Below are 16,501 nucleotides of genomic sequence, written 5' to 3'. Positions count from 1 at the left end.
TAGCTTTCCTTCAGGCTCAGTTCTCATTGGCTGGGCTGGTAAGGACTTGGGGTATCATACTTCCCTGGGTGGGAGCCTAGTGACTTAAGAAAAACAGGGACTATGTCTATAGTTATGTGCTTTATGGAAGGCTTGTCCTTAGCCAGCCTTTGTTAAGATCAGTGCACAGAGGAGACTCTCAGGGTTTTTAGATGTGTTACCTGATCACCCTGTTTTCTCCTGAGGAAAGTGTGATTAAAATATTGGTCTTTGAATTTGCTGGTTAGTTTACCGATTCCTTTGCTTTCTCTAGAAACTCCTTAGACTCCAAAGAGAATCCATTAATATTGACTTCTTTTAGAGCCCATTGGTAGTGGTTTGCTGTTGTTGCCACTCTGGTCTACGTTTTTCTATGCAATGGCAGCACTTTGAGGTCTGGAGAAGCCAAGACCTTTTGGTTTGAGAGGGCCAGGATGCAGGCAGTGGGGAGAGCATCTGTCCCCAGGGTCTAGCTTTCCCATGTATGACCCAAATGTCATCCCACGGTCATCCAACTGGCTGTTGACAGACAATGATTTTACATTTGGCTTCTGTTGAGTACTCATTAGAGCTGCTTTTCCTGCAGAACCACATAGAAGGTAAGGTCAGATCTGGGACCTGATACGTCCAGTCCTCCTGTGCTCAGAAAGCTAATTTAATTATGCATTATTAGTTTACGTTTAGCTATAGATTTATTTACAGAGGTGTTTCCTCATTGAAAGTATGTTCTCTAACGGGCTCTAAAATTGTATTTTAAGTTTTTATGATAAAATCATCTTGAATCTTTGCTGTTTGATTTAATTTTGCTTTTGCTTGATAACTTTACTTCCCAATGACGTCTTTGTGCATCTTCTTTTTGTTGTGTTCTCTTGTTTGTTTTACTCTTTTTCCCGAGCTTAGAAGGTAAGCTTTCTCTTGCCCTTCAGTTCCTTTTTCGCTTAACAAGAGAAAAAGCATGTCTGTGAGGTTTTCTCGTGCCGTGTGCCGTGTCTTTTTTCGTGTGCCGGTGTGTAACACTGTGCTCGGATACGTGTCAGGATATGACTTAATGTGGAATTCTGGGCTGTGTTGAGCAGATTGACTTTGGCTCTTACTGATTGGTATTTTGGGTGGGTGGGACAAAGGAGAAAAGATTGCTGTGGTGTATCAGGCTTTCTGTATTTGGTGGCTGCTTTTATCTCCTCGAGCAAGGCCCTTAAGAATATGTTTTTCTCACTCGTCCCCACTGAGCTCACTAGAAGGACACATTCCCTTAAGTGGCTAGGTCAGTTACCTGTGGACCCAGCTCTTGGGAAAGACGACTTGAGGTGATGCTGTCTCTGCTCTCCTAAGTCATCTCTGGGGACCATGACATTTTGCTTTTGGAGATGTATTGTTGAGGGTTTCCCCGCAGTGGGGTAAGCTAGAGAGTCGTCCTGCTTACACTAGCAAAGTCTAAGAGTTCAAGAAGTAAAGAAGAGTGGTTTTCCTTTTTTCTTAGCTTGAGTTGGTGGCTTTCTTTCTGCATGTTCCATTGCCTAGGCTGTGAATCAGCCATAATTCAGTGGTTTCATGTTTCCCTAACCAAAGCTCTTTCCTTTGCTTCTAGCAGATGAAAAATTGGAAAGGAAGAGCAGGCATTTAATCATAAACATTTCTCTGTTTTGGAGGGAAAAGTAATCTCTCATTTAGTGAATACATGTTATTGAATTTATTTGGGGCAACTGCCTTCAAGAAATGCTTCTTAAAAAACAATCACACGCCTGTAATCCCAGCACTCAGGTGCCGCGACCTCCTGCCAGCAGGAAAGACGCTTGACACAGGATCCTTCTCAAACATGTTTTATTGGGAGCGCCCCTTGAAGCTGAAGCGAAAGACCCCGAACCCCCCTAGAGCTTGAACTTAAATACCATCTAAAGCGGCGTGTTAACACCTCACAGGTTCAGGCAGAATGCCTAATTAACATATGAATGCAGATAGGTCAACAGCTACACAAGCGTAGTTGCAATTAGCATAATCCCCCTGATGGGAGGGGCAACTAGAGATAGCTCTAGCAAACGCATGCGTACTGGCAATTGTTTACCGATAGCAGCACACAGACCAGCGCCATTATTGGGTGCAGCTGGCACGACTGTGGCTGGCTCCTTACACTCAGGCAGGCGGATCTCTGTGAGTTCGAGGCCAGCCTGGTCTACAAAGGGAGTCCAGGACAGCCAGGGCTGTTACACAAAGAAACTCTGCCTAGAAAAAACAAACAAACAAAAAAGCCCACCAAAACAAAACAGCAAGCAAAACCTTGTGAGCTTGGTTTTCAGCCCCAGAGACTGGACAAGGGAGGTAGACCTGCTCCTCATCAGCTATCTTGTAGCTGTCCCGTATTTTGTTATACACTTAACGACGTTCAAAAATTAAAATAATGTAAAGAAATGCACATGACGAGTCACTCCCAGCCCTGCTGCCTTCCTGCTTTACCTCTTCCTAACCCGATGTGTAAACTCGTCAGTAGTTAAAGAATATTTAGAAAAAGGAGTGGGCAGTGGTAACTACGGTATTGGTTTAAAAAAAAAAATATATATATATAATATATATAAATATTTTAAGAAGTAGGATCCCAAACCTCTCTCTCCTGACCTGTGAGCAGTAAATTACTCAGATCCTGCTCCGTCTGTTGTCCCCTGGTTCCCATTCTGTTCAGTGCAGTGTCTGTCACCACCTCTTGCCCTGCCAGTGAGTGATTAACGTTGTCTCCCGTGCTTGTTTCATGCTTCCCCACTGGTGCAGTATTCTCCTGGAAAGTGAAGGTTCCTCTAGGAAAGTGGGGGAGAAAGTAAGTGGAACAAATTCTTGGTAAATGTGTCTTCTGAATAAGTTCAGGTTTTGACAAGGCAATGCCTCGCTGAGCAGTGTACCTGTTATACCACGTTCTACTTTCAGATTCACACCTTTAACAGTGACTGTAAACACTTGGCTGGGCGGGGTGGCGCACGCCTTTAATCCCAGTACTTGGGAGGCAGAGGCAGGAGCATCGCTATGAGTTCGAGGCCAGCCTGGCCTACACAGTGAGTCTGGGACAGCCAAGGCTACACAGAGAAACCCTGTCTTGAAACAAACAAACAAACAAAAAAAGAAAGTAAGACCCATCCTTTCAGGCAACAGTCACTACCGTGATGGGTAAAGCATTTTCCCCTGGGACAACATTGTGAATCAAAAGAACCTGAGATAGGGGCTGGAGAGATGGCTCTGTGGTTAGGAGCACTGGCTGCTCTTCCAGAGGTCCTGAGTTCAATTCCCAGCAACCACAAGGGGCTCACAACCATCTATATGAGATCTGATGCATACTGTATCATAATAAGTAAATCTTAAAAAAAAAGAAAAAGAACCTGAGTTAAATGCAACTCTTACTCTACTCTGCAAATGTAGAACTCTATACTTAGTCTCTTAAAATTTTTTTTCTCAATTACTTGTACCTTGATACATGTTGGGAGTTGGGAAAAATGAAAGCATTTCATTGCTCAGATTTCTTGAGCATTACAGAGGGAGCTTTTGATGTAGAGTCATTAGATGTTGTGATTCACGATTGCTTACTGAGGTGAGTGTGCTCCTGCTGGGGCTGAGGCTGGTGATGGGCAGTCGTGACTGATAGGATTTCTTTCACATGGGATTACTGTACTCTTCAACACAGAAAGAAATACTGGCTAGATTGGGCTGTTCTGTAACCACCCTCACTGCAGACCACTGGGTCAAATTAAGTTTTGATTATTTTAAAAAGATCAGGTTGTATATAAGCTTAAAACATTTTTTGAGTGTGCTCAGGTTTTGTTTTAATCATCAAAAGAGTAAGAAATTTATAGAAGTTGGGCTAACTAGTAAACTCAGGCATTCGTGGTTTGGTTTACCTCTCAAGGAGGAAATCGTCGAATGCTAGAAGAGTTGATGCTTCCCATCTGCTCTCGGTCGTCTTCAGCAGGTCCATCTGGGAGTGTGCTCACAGGAGCTCAGGGTGGTGAAACCTTTGTTCAGAGAGGATCTTAAGTTTGAGGCCAGCCTGGGCTACACAGTGCATTCCAGTCCAGCCTAGGCTACTTTGCTAGTCATTGTTTCAATAAAACAAAAACAAAATAAAGACCCCAAGTTACAACAATAATAACCACAAGAGGAATTTGTGTTGACTTTTTTCTTTTTCAAAATTTGATTTTTTATGGAGAAGAATAAAGGTGCAATATTTCCTTTCCTATTCTGAATACTTAAAAGACAGGCTTTGTGACACATGGTATGGCTTACCACAGATTGTAATTATTTTTATCACATATATACATTTATATCTCCAAACTGATTTCTAGTCTTAGTGCTTATGGAATCTGTTTATAGCATGTCTACAGTTAGTGTACTTTTGTTGCTCATGACAGGATTTCTCCTGATTTCATAGTAAATACTGCCCTTTAAAAAATACATTTAAGATTTTTTGGAGACAAGAATATATGGCCCAAGAAACACTTTTGTTTTTAATAGCCATGACTAAACTATAATGTGTTCAAATGATTGTTAGCTCTTCTGCTCCAAAAAGAATTTAAGGCTGTCTTAAATAATTGTTATAAATTTTATAACAGTCTAAATTACATGCTTTGAAACAAGAGGCACAGAGAAATGACAGGTAAAGGCACCTGTCACCTAGCCTTATGATATAAGTTTGATCCCTGAGACCCACATTGTCAGAGTTGACTCCAGTAAACTGTCCTGTGACCATCACATGTTTGCCATGGCACATTCTCACCCTCTTCCCCCCACAAAATAATAAATAATCAGCTGGGCATGGTGGCGTATGCCTTTAATCCCAGCACCTGGGAGGCAGACAGATCTCTGTGCATTTGAGGCCAGCCTGGTCTACAAAGTGAGTCTGGCACAGCTAGGACTACAAGAGAAACCCTGTCTCAAAAAAACAAAAATAGTAAATAAATGAAAATATAATAACAACAAACCACATTAGATACTAACTGAAATTTCCAGCATTTAAAACACAGCTTCAGGGCTGGAGAGAAGCCTCAATGGTTAAGAGCACTGGCTGCTCTTCCAGAAGACCCAGGCTTCAGTTCCCAGCACCCATATGATGGCTCACAGCTGTCTGTACCTCTGATACCCTCTTCTGGTCTCCGCAGGCACCAGACATGAACACAGTGCACAAACATACATCTTAGAAGTTTGCAGCTTCATTCCACATTTGCCATTGGTTAAGTGTAGGGGAAACGAACATCTGCTAATTTTAATTTCCTGGTGGTGTCAGGGCTACTCAAAAGAAAATGACTCTCTTTCTGAGACTCATAATCTTTCTTCATAGTGAAGGGGCCATTGAGCTTATTTGAGAAAAAGAAATGATTTTTCAAGGATGCTGAGTAGAGCAGAGCTTGTTTTCCCACTGTGCCTCCTCCCATTTTGGGACGTGGAGAATAAACGCAGTCGTTTGCTTTCTGGAGCGTCTCTTTTGAGAAGTGCGTACTGACACGGTGGAGGGAGCGCTGCTGACTACTCCAGTAGGCTTGTGACATATTTGGTAACTCTCTTTGGAAAAAAAGAGAAAAGAAAAAGAAAAATCAAGTTTCATGTGATATAAAATAAGAGGTTAGAATCAGCAAGCTTAAGATCAAATGATTACATTTCAGCTTGAGATTCAATGAAATAATTGAAGGGAAAAGTGGCTAAAACAGAATTTACCATGCAGGAAATTCAATTAAAACTAGTTTTCTAACTAGTAGCCTTTACTATTTTTATACACACACACACTGCCAAAACACACCTAACTTTCTGAAAAGTCCTTTTCTTTGGAATTTAGATTTGGAAATGTAGGTGTCTTATTAGTTTTCTCAACCAGAAATAAGAGTATTATTGAAATGTTTATTAACAGAGTTTTAGATTTTACATTAACACAATTCTTCTTTTCTAAGGTATGCACATATTCCCCAAGAAACCTACACCTAGACAACTTGTTAAATCTTGTAACTTATGTTAACACTGAAAGCTTTCCGATTCCTTACGGTTACCGAGAGCCTTAAGAAGATATCCAATTGGGCCCTTCTCCTTTGGAATTCAGCTCTGTGTTACTTCCCAGGGTGAGGGGGATGGTGGGTGGGGCAGAGAAGCAGATTTAAACTATATTATCAAATCACCAAAAGATCTACTCTCCTGTTTTACTGGTTATAAGTGGACTTTGGCCCAGATCTTGGTAGCTATCTCCTGCTCTTGCCCCCAGTAGCTTAGTTCACTGAGAGCAGTTAGGATGAGAGGACTCTCTTATCTCCTCAGTTGGGAGAGAAGTTAATCCTAAAGCAGAGAGTGTATCATTTGAGTAGGTATTTTGAAAATACTGGGGTCCAGCTGCCTCTGATTTTAAGCCTTGTGAATGTTGCCTGTTTCTTATGTTACAGTGGTGGCTCTTTGAATTGGAAGTAGGGATGCGCTTGGCGCTCCCTTGTGGAAGCTCCATGGTACAACACCTGTAGGACTGGAAATTGAGTAAAGTTTAGGGATGGTGCATTCATTGCCTAGAATTTTAGAGGTTACCATTATGTTTTGATGGGTTGACACTCTGAGAGGCCTCTAGTGAAAAAAGGAGAGAGACTGTTTTTTAAGATGTTAAGTAGAAACTTAAGAGATGGTCAGTCTAGGGTCAGTTGTAGCAGCACATACCTTTAATCCGAGAATTTGTGAGGCAGACACAGAGGCAGGCAGATCACTGTGAAGTCAGCCTGGTTCCAGGGAACTAGGGCTACACAGTTATACCCCTCGGGGAGAGGAGGGAGGACAGGACTGAGAGACAGAGAAGAGAGGAGACAGAGCTAGAGAGAGAGAGAGAGAGAGAGAGAGAGAGAGAGAGAGAGAGAGAGAGAGAAGGAACTCAATTTCCCTATTCTAAGGATTAGCACATGGATATTTGTTTTATTATTCTTTGCATTTTTACATATTAAAGATTAAGCTGGGAGCCATGGCATAGACCTTTAGTCAGGAGATTTTTTATGTCAGGAAAGCCAGCCTGGTCAACATAACAAGTTTTGTCCAGCCAGAGCTACATAATAAGACCATATCTCAAAAAATTTTTTCTTTATTGGTTGTTTTCTAGCCATATCCTGGTTCTAATATAGAATATTCTATGTTAGTTTTATGTTCTCATCATGAATCCTGGTTATAAGCAGTATATTGGGATCCATTTTACAAGGGATGGTGAGGACTGTAAGGATGAGAAGGAAGTAAGGAAGAGCAGGAAGGCCAGCAGTATGCTTTCTTCTTGTAAAACTTTTAGTGGTTAACTTTGAAAACTGAAACAAAACAGTTACATTAGCACCTTCTATTTGTTTTTTCCAAGAAGTAGCTCCAGTTTTGTTTTTTTTGATTAATTAAATATAACGAAATATCAACCAGTGTATGTGGAGCATTCCAAAACAAGAGATAAAAGAACTGTGCTTTGTGGCACCACATACTAATGAGGCTCGCCCAAAGCAGGGAGGGCTCTGGCAAGGCTTTGCCGATGGATGCTGACTAGTGGAAAGGCTGGTAATGAAGCATGGGGCAGCAGGGCTTCTTCCCGCTGAAAACATTACACATTTTTTTTTTTTGGCTTGATCAGTTTTTAAAGTTTTTTTCAATTTTCCCAATGGAGACACCAGGAGGCAGGATAGAATTAACTGAAGATTTGCATGCAAGATGTTGCATTTTGACAGATACAGGACTTGTGGTGTGATGAGATTACTTAAGGCTGTTGTAGAACTACCTGAGCTGTTGTGTGTTAGTGCTGTAACTACCTCTCTGTAAAACTGAGAGACAGTAACACAAAACAGACAGTAACTGTGGCATTTCTCTTCCAAAGGACACTGAAGCCATGAAGAGAGCACTGGCATCCATAGACTCCAAACTGAACCAGGCCAAAGGTTGGCTCCGTGACCCCAATGCCTCCCCAGGTAACTTTGCTGTTCTTTTCTGAACAATACATAGCTAAAATACAAGCAAATGAAGGGAAGGAAGAAATCCTTCCATCATCCTGAGATAACTGTAGCATCCCATCACATTTCCCAGTAACTGAAACATCCACAGTCCTTAGCATCTCTCATCATGAATAAATAAACCAAGCTAAGCTGCAGTCTTTGAAAAGTTACTCTTTACCCATTTCCTGAATCAGAAAGGTTATTATTTTGAATAAAAGCTCTTTTTTGCTAGTTGCATTTGGGTAGACGACCATTTATGTCAGCAATGTATTTAGTTAAGTGGATTGCATACTGATGTCAAAAAGAATTGGAAAGTGAAGTTGACTATATAGAGATGAGACCTACTAGGCTATTGAGCTTGGCTTTATGATTTTTCTAATTTAATGTTTATTCCATTTTAGACTGTTTGAGCCCAATGGAAGCTGAGTTATTAGACTCTCTTCTCATCATCCACATTCTTATGGCAGGGCCACTTCATATCTCTGAGAAATGTGGTGCCAAATAGTCTTCTTCATCAGGGCCTATGGTCAAACCTCACTTCATGGTGGTGAGGCACTGTGTGGCTGTTAGCCAGCAGATGGAATGCCTCCTGTTCACCTGTCTTTTAAAGTCATCTATTCGTTCATGAATAAACTGACTTGTAAAGTAACCTCTCTGAATAATTGATGTGCCCACAATGTAGATATTGAATATCTCTCTGTTTTAGGGGACGCTGGTGAGCAAGCCATCAGGCAGATCTTAGATGAAGCTGGGAAAGTTGGTGAACTTTGTGCAGGCAAAGAACGTAGGGAAATCCTGGGGACCTGCAAGACGCTGGGGCAGATGGCTGACCAAGTGGCTGACCTCCGAGCCAGGTACGGGTCCTCTGCTTTCTCGATCCAGCAGTGAGCAGCTCACTCCTAGTAAGGGGATTCCTAATGCAAGTCCATGCCAATTTTACTGAGTTGTCTTTTGCTAATAATAGAGCTTTAAGACATTCAAAGCCTAATAAAGTTAGAACTTATTATGTAATTGCTTTTTAAAAAAGCTTTTCTAGCTAGAGTTTTATGAAGAATACGAGGCAGAGTTGACATCTGACCAAATTAGTTATCTTTTATAAAAGATGGATGGGTAGATTGAAACAGCAGAGAGTAACAGGGCTGGAGATGTAGCCCAACTGATAGCATGCTTGCTTAGTAGTACCTAGCCCCATTAACCAGGCAAGGAATGTATGCCTGAGTCCTAGAGCTCAGGAGGTGGAGGCAGGAGGAGGCTCAGAGTCCAGTGTCATCCTCCGCTACCCACTGAGCTGAAGGCCAGCCTGCGTTCCCTGACATACTGCTTTTTCATTCTGTGTTCAAATTTATCTTTAAAATTGGTGATGTTCTGTGTGCACACCTATACTCTAAGCTATCTTCCAGGCTCTTAGAATTTGTTTTAACCTTCCTTTTACTCTTCTCTTACATATTTGGTTGTGAGCCTAGACTTTAATGGCTGAGCCATCTCTCCAGCCCCCTTTTACTCTTCTCAGGTCTTGGTTTTTAGATCCTCCTACCCCTAAATAAGTACACTTAGTTTGCTATTGAAAAAACTCAGTAGAATGTAGATTAAAAAAAAATCATCTATGGAGTTAATGGATATCTTACAGACATTGAGAGGATTGAAGTGTGCTGAACTACCTAGTGTAGATGAAGTTCAATTTTGCTTAGAGAACATCCTGACACTCCCCGGTCATTGGGGTGGCGAGCATACCGCATACATGAGAGCACAGAAGCAAGCCTCAGCATCCTGCATCATTCCATTTGGTTCAGAGTGCTCACTTCCAGCTGTAGATTGCAAAAGTCCTTGTTTTGGATCAAAATGAGTTTTTATTCTTATGAAACTATTCATGATCACCTAAAACAATACAGACCCCCGTACCATATTCAGCATCCTTTTTATGGAGTTGTAGGTGTGTTGTAGCCATGCTGCCCCAAGGCCTTCAGAGTGTGTGTCTGAGGGGGAACAGCTTAGATGCAGTCTCATGGCTCTCGCTGAGCCTGCTTCCTGTTGAGAAGCAGCCTTCCTTCACAAGCCTGGCAAGAATTTCGCAGAAGGGACAAAAAGAAGTTTTGTTCCCTTTCGGGAAAATGCCAATGCAGTTTGACAAGATTCTTGGCTCTTCTAATTTTTCATGGCTGCCTCTTTGGTCTGCAGCTCTTTCATAGTGTGGCAGGCAGTTGTTACTTGGGATTCTGAAAAGCACAGTTGTGAATATACACAAAAGAATGAGGCAGTTATATGGGAGAGACCATTAATTTGTTAAGAGAGAAGTCTAGAACAAAGGTGAGTAGCTGGCCCTGCTTCACACTGGAGCCTGCCTTATCCTTCCATGATAAGAGAGTAGAAAGCCATCTTCCCATTGTTTCTTCATAAGTGTACCCAGCAGTCTTAACATTTGGTGGCTGAAACACAGTAACACTTTTGCTTTAAATTGATATTCAGGCTTCTAGGTTTTAAGAATATGTTTTTATCCCCATGAGACTCAGTAAATTTCTTAGTTTGAATTTGGCCCATATACATTCTAAACTTTTCACAGTTAGATGTGTATATCAGAAATATTCCTCATGATTAATAACTGTAGTTGAAGGAAATAAAAGAAACCAGGGACAGTGCTTCCTCAGTCTTCCATTCTCCTGCAGGTTGTAGGAGACTGGCGTAGGCTTCTGGAGTTCACTGCCTATAGCGCTGGTATAGATGGATTTTAGAAAGAGGGCAGAGGGTTTGGGCAGATTGTTCAGTTGGTAAAGTACTTGCCGAACAAGTGGGCAGATCCTTAGAATCTATGTAAAATAAGTCAGATCACATGGCGCCTGGGGTCTGTCACTCCAGTGCCGCTGAGGTAGAGACAGGCATGTTCCTGGAGCTCACTGTCCGGCTAGCCTAGCCTAATCAGCAAGTTCCAGACCAGTGAGAGACCTGTTTCATAAAACAAAGGGAATGACAGCAGAGAAGCAGCACTCGTACGCTGGCATATACACATGCGTACAAACATGCACATGTACACATACACACAGGAAAGACAGATGTGGGGCTGGAGGGATGGCTCAGTGGGTAAGAGCACTGGCTGCTCTTCCAGAGGACCTGGGTTCAGTCCCCAGCAGCCACGTGGTCCTTTACAATTGTAGGCGGGTTCTAGTTTCAGAGGATTCGATGCCCCCTGTAGGCACTGCATGCACACAGTGCACACACACAAAATACTCACACAGCAAATTAGGATACATGCCAGCTCAATGATATCTTGTTTTAAAGACAGGTACTGATAGGTCCATTTTAATGTGAAGCAAGTTGAAGTTTTTCCTAAAGTTGGAAGCTCAGATTCAATCATGCCATTCTTTAAAATGATGACATTGCCACACTTGTGATTGAATTAGTAGTACAGGTGGCTTAAAATAATCCGAGTTAGTAAAGAGGTGGGTGGCAAGGCTGTCCAGGGAGGGAGTCCCTACTCAGTGCCATCATTTTTTGCAGTAGTGGAATACCGTTTCTGAGCGAGGCAAACACTGCTCTTTACTGGGACGTGCTGTGCTGCTCACTTTGTTCCTCACCACCAACTGTGCTGTCTTGGGTAGCTTGCACGGTATCGGGAGGTACATGTTAAGATTACCACTAGGTTCAGATACTCTGATAGCTTAGCTACATCAGGACTTTATGAGCTTGTGTTCTCAAAGTGCTTTCAAGTCTATTCTCTGTTTGCTTTCTTTCCCATTTTTTCCTTTCCTTCCTGTCCATTCCTGGCCTGGGGATTGAACTCCTGACCTCACAAATTTAGGCACGCTGTCTGCAACTGAGAGCTATACTTCATCCCAACATATATTATCTTTACAATCCCTTTTTTCCCATTCCCAGTGCTGGGGATAAAGCCCTTATGCAGTCTAATAGACAAGCAGTCTAATAGTGAACTAATAGTGTATTCCTAAGTATATTATCTTTTTTTAAAAAGTTGTATATATTTATTACATATACAGTGTTCTGCCCTCACGTATACCTGCACACCAGAAGAGGGCACCAGATTTCATTGTAGGTGGTTGTGAGCCACCATGTGGTTGCTGGGAATTGAACTCAGGACATTTGGAAGAGTAGTCAGTGCTCTTAACCTCTGAGCCATCTCTCCAGCCCCCAAGTGTGTTATCTTGCTACTTGGCAGTCTGTCAACTAAGCAGGGCAAGGGCTGTATTGCTACTTACCTTTAATTGATGTTACTGTAAGGTTATGAGGGAGAAAGAGAAGCTGCGTGTGTGGGGCGCACGGCTTTAATCGCAGTGCTTGCGAGGCGCAGACACATGGGTATTAGAGAGTTTGAGGCCAGCCTCGTCCAAAGAGTGGGTTCCTGCCAGCACGTGGTAGGCAGACCTTATCTAACAAACAAACAAACACAACAAAAGAAAACAGCAACAACAACAAAAACCTAAAACCCCAAACCAAACAAACTCTGAAGCCGAAGAAAGTTAAACATTAGAAAAAAATTCCAAAGGGGCCAGAATTAGAAACATAGATCTAATTGGTTTCAATATGGTATTCTCTCTCATACTATGTACGCTATGTTCTGAAATACTTTCAATGTACGGTTCCCCATAAATAAGACAAGCTAATGGGTTACTCATTTCTAAAGCACACAGTACTATAGTAACAAAGCCCTCTATCACAGTAAGATCTCCAGAAAAATTTCCCAAAAGCAAAAGTTCATGTTTGGTTCTATATAATCAAGAATAATTATCATCATATTTTGCTGGCCTGGCATCCAAGTGGCTAAATAGTTCCCTGAAGCCACTATGAGTTGGAGATTGCAGTACACACTTATAATTTTAGCACTTGGGAAGAAGAAGCTGGAAGCTGAGGCGTTCAGAGCCAGCTACAGTTAGATAAGACCTGGCCTCAGAAAACAAAACAAAACAAAACCATGTGTTTTTGACAGCAGAAGAGAAAGTGGCTGGTTTGGATGTTTCCTTTGTTCCGTTCTCTTGTGCTGTCTGAGCGCACTGGGGAAACAGAGAGAGATGCACATATTGATAAAAATTGCACCTTCTGGGTAAAGGAATGTTTGTTATTAAGTATTTGACGGGATATAATGACCGTGCCTGTTATTCTGAGTAGAGGACAAGGAGCCTCACCAGTGGCCATGCAGAAGGCTCAGCAGGTGTCTCAGGGGCTCGACGTGCTCACTGCAAAAGTGGAAAATGCAGCTCGGAAGCTGGAAGCCATGACGAACTCAAAGCAGAGCATTGCAAAGAAGATTGACGCTGCCCAGGTAAGGCTGGCTCCCAGGATGGACAGGAAGGAGAAGAGGAAGAGAAGGGTTCTTGACTATCCCACGTCTCTTCCTGCACTGTTCTTTGCTCTTGTCCTCTGTGAGTGGATAACAGATGGTCTTTAGTGGTGACTGACTCCCAGCAATATCCAGTGGTGGCACCTCCCACACCTTTATAGGTATAGATTCATGTTTGTCTATATTTTGAGCTAAAGGTCTTAATTTTCAGTACTTCAACTAGTTAGAAGATCTGTGTAGGATAGAATCCTAGATTTTGAAGCTGTTCCCTCTCTTAGAATTCACAACTATATTAGATATTGAAGTTTCAGATTCTGCTCTGTACAAAACATCCTTTGGGCATTTAACATATGTACATGCTTGAAAAACTTGGAAAGTCTGATTAATTCAAAGATGGGATAAAACTTATGAAGATATTGTATTCCTTGTTGTTTTTGTTGATCTTTTTTCTTTCAGTTTGGGTATCAAATGCAGTGCCTTGACGCGTTAGTCAAACACTGTTCTAGTTAGTGAGCTTAAACCCCAGCCTGAGAATGTTATCCTAGTGGAAACCAACATGGCGCAGAAGAGCATAGAGTAACATAGCTCAGGGGTAAGAGTGTGTGGCTAGGTATGAGCCTCGGTATTTGGGGTAGTGGGGGAATAGACATGATAGTACCCAGACAGGAAACGATGGAGCGATTTGATCTGACCTAAGAACCTGTGTAGAACAATTGCAGTGACTACTCTAAAATGGTTGCCAGGATGCTGGGTGACCACTTTGGAGGCATTGCTGCTAGCTCTGTTGAGTGTAAATGTGGCTTGTGGGGAGATTACTTTGTCTGCTTTGGTGTGTAGAATTGGCTCGCGGATCCAAATGGTGGACCTGAAGGAGAAGAACAGATTCGAGGGGCTTTGGCTGAAGCTCGGAAGATTGCAGAATTATGTGATGATCCTAAGGAGAGAGATGACATCCTACGCTCCCTCGGAGAGATAGCTGCTCTGACATCTAAATTAGGAGATTTGCGAAGACAGTACGTATTTAATTTCTTAGTCTCACATTGGTATCTCTTCACCTCACCTCCCGCTCACTCGCTTTCCCTTTCTTCTTTTCCTCTGGGAGTATGTCAGGTTGAATTTCCACAGGTTAAATGCATAGCTAATCCCCAAAATGCAGGTCCTTGGGCCCTACCTTAGGCATAGTGAATGTTAAATGCGTGTTGGATCCCCGTAGGCTAAATAGGTTTGTGACATAGCTATTTCAGATGTTACCTCTGTGTACCAGTGATGTAACTGGACCATTGTAATTTGTTGCTGATCATATGGTTTTTTTTTTTTTTTTTTTTTTGTCTTTTGAGACAGGGTTTCTATGTGTAGCCTTGGCTGTCCTGGACTCGCTTTGTAGACCAGGCTGTCCTCGAACTCACAGCGATCCGCCTGCCTCTGCCTCCCGAGTGCTGGGACTAAAGGCATGCGCCACCACGCCCGGCTCGATCATATGGTTTTAATTGAATACATTTAGCCTGGTGAGAGCTCATTTCTAAACTAGGGCTTTCCTTGCTATATTATGTTTGTTACATGTCTGTCCTGGAGACAAGGAAAAAAATTTTGTTGTTAGCTATGAAAAGACTCCTGTGTGTCTGTGTGAGACAGGAAGCATAAGAAGGTGTTTTCTGCCTTCCTAGCAGTGTTATTTCTTGAGTAGCAATTATATAAAGAATTCTTAAATTACATTTCCTGGATGATTGTTCCTATAATAACATCCTTGCCATAGCTCCCTTTCCTAAAGGCTTTCATTGTACTTACTTTGATTATGTGGAAAAGAGTTATTCCTTTGTTCTGACAAATATATTGCTCTCTTTAAAATGACAGTAACAAGAGCACCATGGGCTGGGAATATAGCTTAATTGGTAGAGTTCTTGTGCAGAGCCAGCATTGCATAAAACAAGGCCCGGTGGAAGATGCGTATAATCCCAGAAATGAGGGGGTAGGGACAGGAAGATCAGAAATTCAAGCTCTCCCCTACATCCATCATGAATTTGAGGCCAGCCTGGGATATGTGAGACCCTATTTGAAGAAACCAAGCCAAGCCAAACAAGATCAGCACCATGTCCTAAAATGTTCTACAGTGGGATGGGAGGAGAGCTCTGTATGTTTCTCTCCAGAGCAGTTGCTCTGTCCAGGAGGATGGTCTTCTCTGATAGCTAGAGGGGGACCGATCTTGGTCAAGTGTGTGCTAGAGTGGCTGCACTCCCTGCCAGAGCCTCTCAGCGTGCTCTCGGGAGTGCTAAAGTGGGGAATGATGACACAGAAGAAATGTCTCCTTTTTCCACTGCAGTCCTGCAGCACTGTTTTCTAAGGATAACCAAAGTCAAATATCTGGAAAATTCCACTTCTTCCACTTAACTTATATGTTCTATTTCTGTTCTTCTGTGAGAAAATACCTATTTTTATCCTCCCAAAATAAGAGAATCATTAAAATCCTCTGACAAAGAGGGCATTGCTGGCTATGAAAGCAAAAAGGCAGACAGAGACTATGAATTCCTGGGACGTAACACAATCCATTACACAGGTGACAGAGAGATAGCTGCTAGTAATAGTGATAACAGTGGAACTTCATGTGTGGCTGCTAATGCCGCCATAATACTTAGGACTGTAACAGAAACAGATATGTACAGAGCCCGGCAGCAGGACTAGTCATGTGAACACCTTAGTAAACACCTTTGTCTTGCTTTGTAAGGGCAAGATAAAGAAGGGAGGTTAGAGAAAGTTTAAAAGAAGATGTTTGGGGCTGGAGAGATGGCTCAGTGGTTAAGAGCACCGCCTGCTCTTCCAGAGGTCCTGAGTTCAATTCCCAGCAACCACATGGTGGCTCACAACCATCTATAATGTGATCTGATGCCCTCTTCTGCAGATAAAACACTCATATGCAATAAATAAAATAAATAAATCTTAAAAAAAAAAAAAGAAGATGTTTGTAAAGTCAGCCATTCTGCCAGATGGGTTGGTGTTTTCTTTAACCTCCTCCTCCATCCCCACCTTCACCACCACCACCACACGGTTTCTCTGGGCAGCCTTGTCTATCCTGGAACATTCTGTAGACCAGGTTGGCTTCAAACTCAGAGATCTGCTTTCTTCTGCCGCCCACATGCTAGGATTAAAAGTGTGAGCCACTACCCCCCAGTGAGATATTCTCATCTTTGTAGATGAGGCAGATAACAGTACTTTTCTGGGAGGAAACACCCAGACACCTCCTATGAACTTCCATTGCTGG

The 16,501-nt window shown here is 42.3% G+C and overlaps 1 protein-coding gene and 1 long non-coding RNA gene across 3 annotated transcripts in view; both read left to right on the top strand.

The window, feature by feature from the left end:
* The window catches only part of LOC311604849, a 3,282-nt gene extending 155 nt beyond the window's left edge, over window positions 1-3,127 (top strand). The window contains exons 1-2 of the long non-coding RNA XR_014781703.1: window positions 1-1,779; window positions 2,153-3,127. The exon at window positions 1-1,779 is cut by the window's left edge and continues 155 nt beyond it. This is a non-coding gene — a long non-coding RNA (uncharacterized lncRNA). The remainder of the gene's footprint in view (window positions 1,780-2,152) is intronic.
* The window catches only part of VCL (vinculin), a 93,708-nt gene that overhangs the window by 52,333 nt on the left and 24,874 nt on the right, over window positions 1-16,501 (top strand). For both annotated transcript variants that reach the window (XM_084794943.1, XM_084794942.1), the window contains exons 7-10: window positions 7,850-7,940; window positions 8,671-8,818; window positions 13,077-13,230; window positions 14,086-14,261. In XM_084794943.1, the coding sequence (XP_084651069.1) occupies window positions 7,850-7,940; window positions 8,671-8,818; window positions 13,077-13,230; window positions 14,086-14,261 (569 nt within the window). The remainder of the gene's footprint in view (window positions 1-7,849; window positions 7,941-8,670; window positions 8,819-13,076; window positions 13,231-14,085; window positions 14,262-16,501) is intronic.

Source organism: Acomys minous (assembly GCF_964271855.1).
Source record: "Acomys minous genome assembly, chromosome: 9".
Lineage (NCBI taxonomy): Eukaryota > Metazoa > Chordata > Mammalia > Rodentia > Muridae > Acomys > Acomys minous.
The sequence above is the reverse complement of the archived record's forward strand: the minus strand, read 5'-3'. Positions and strand labels throughout refer to the sequence as shown.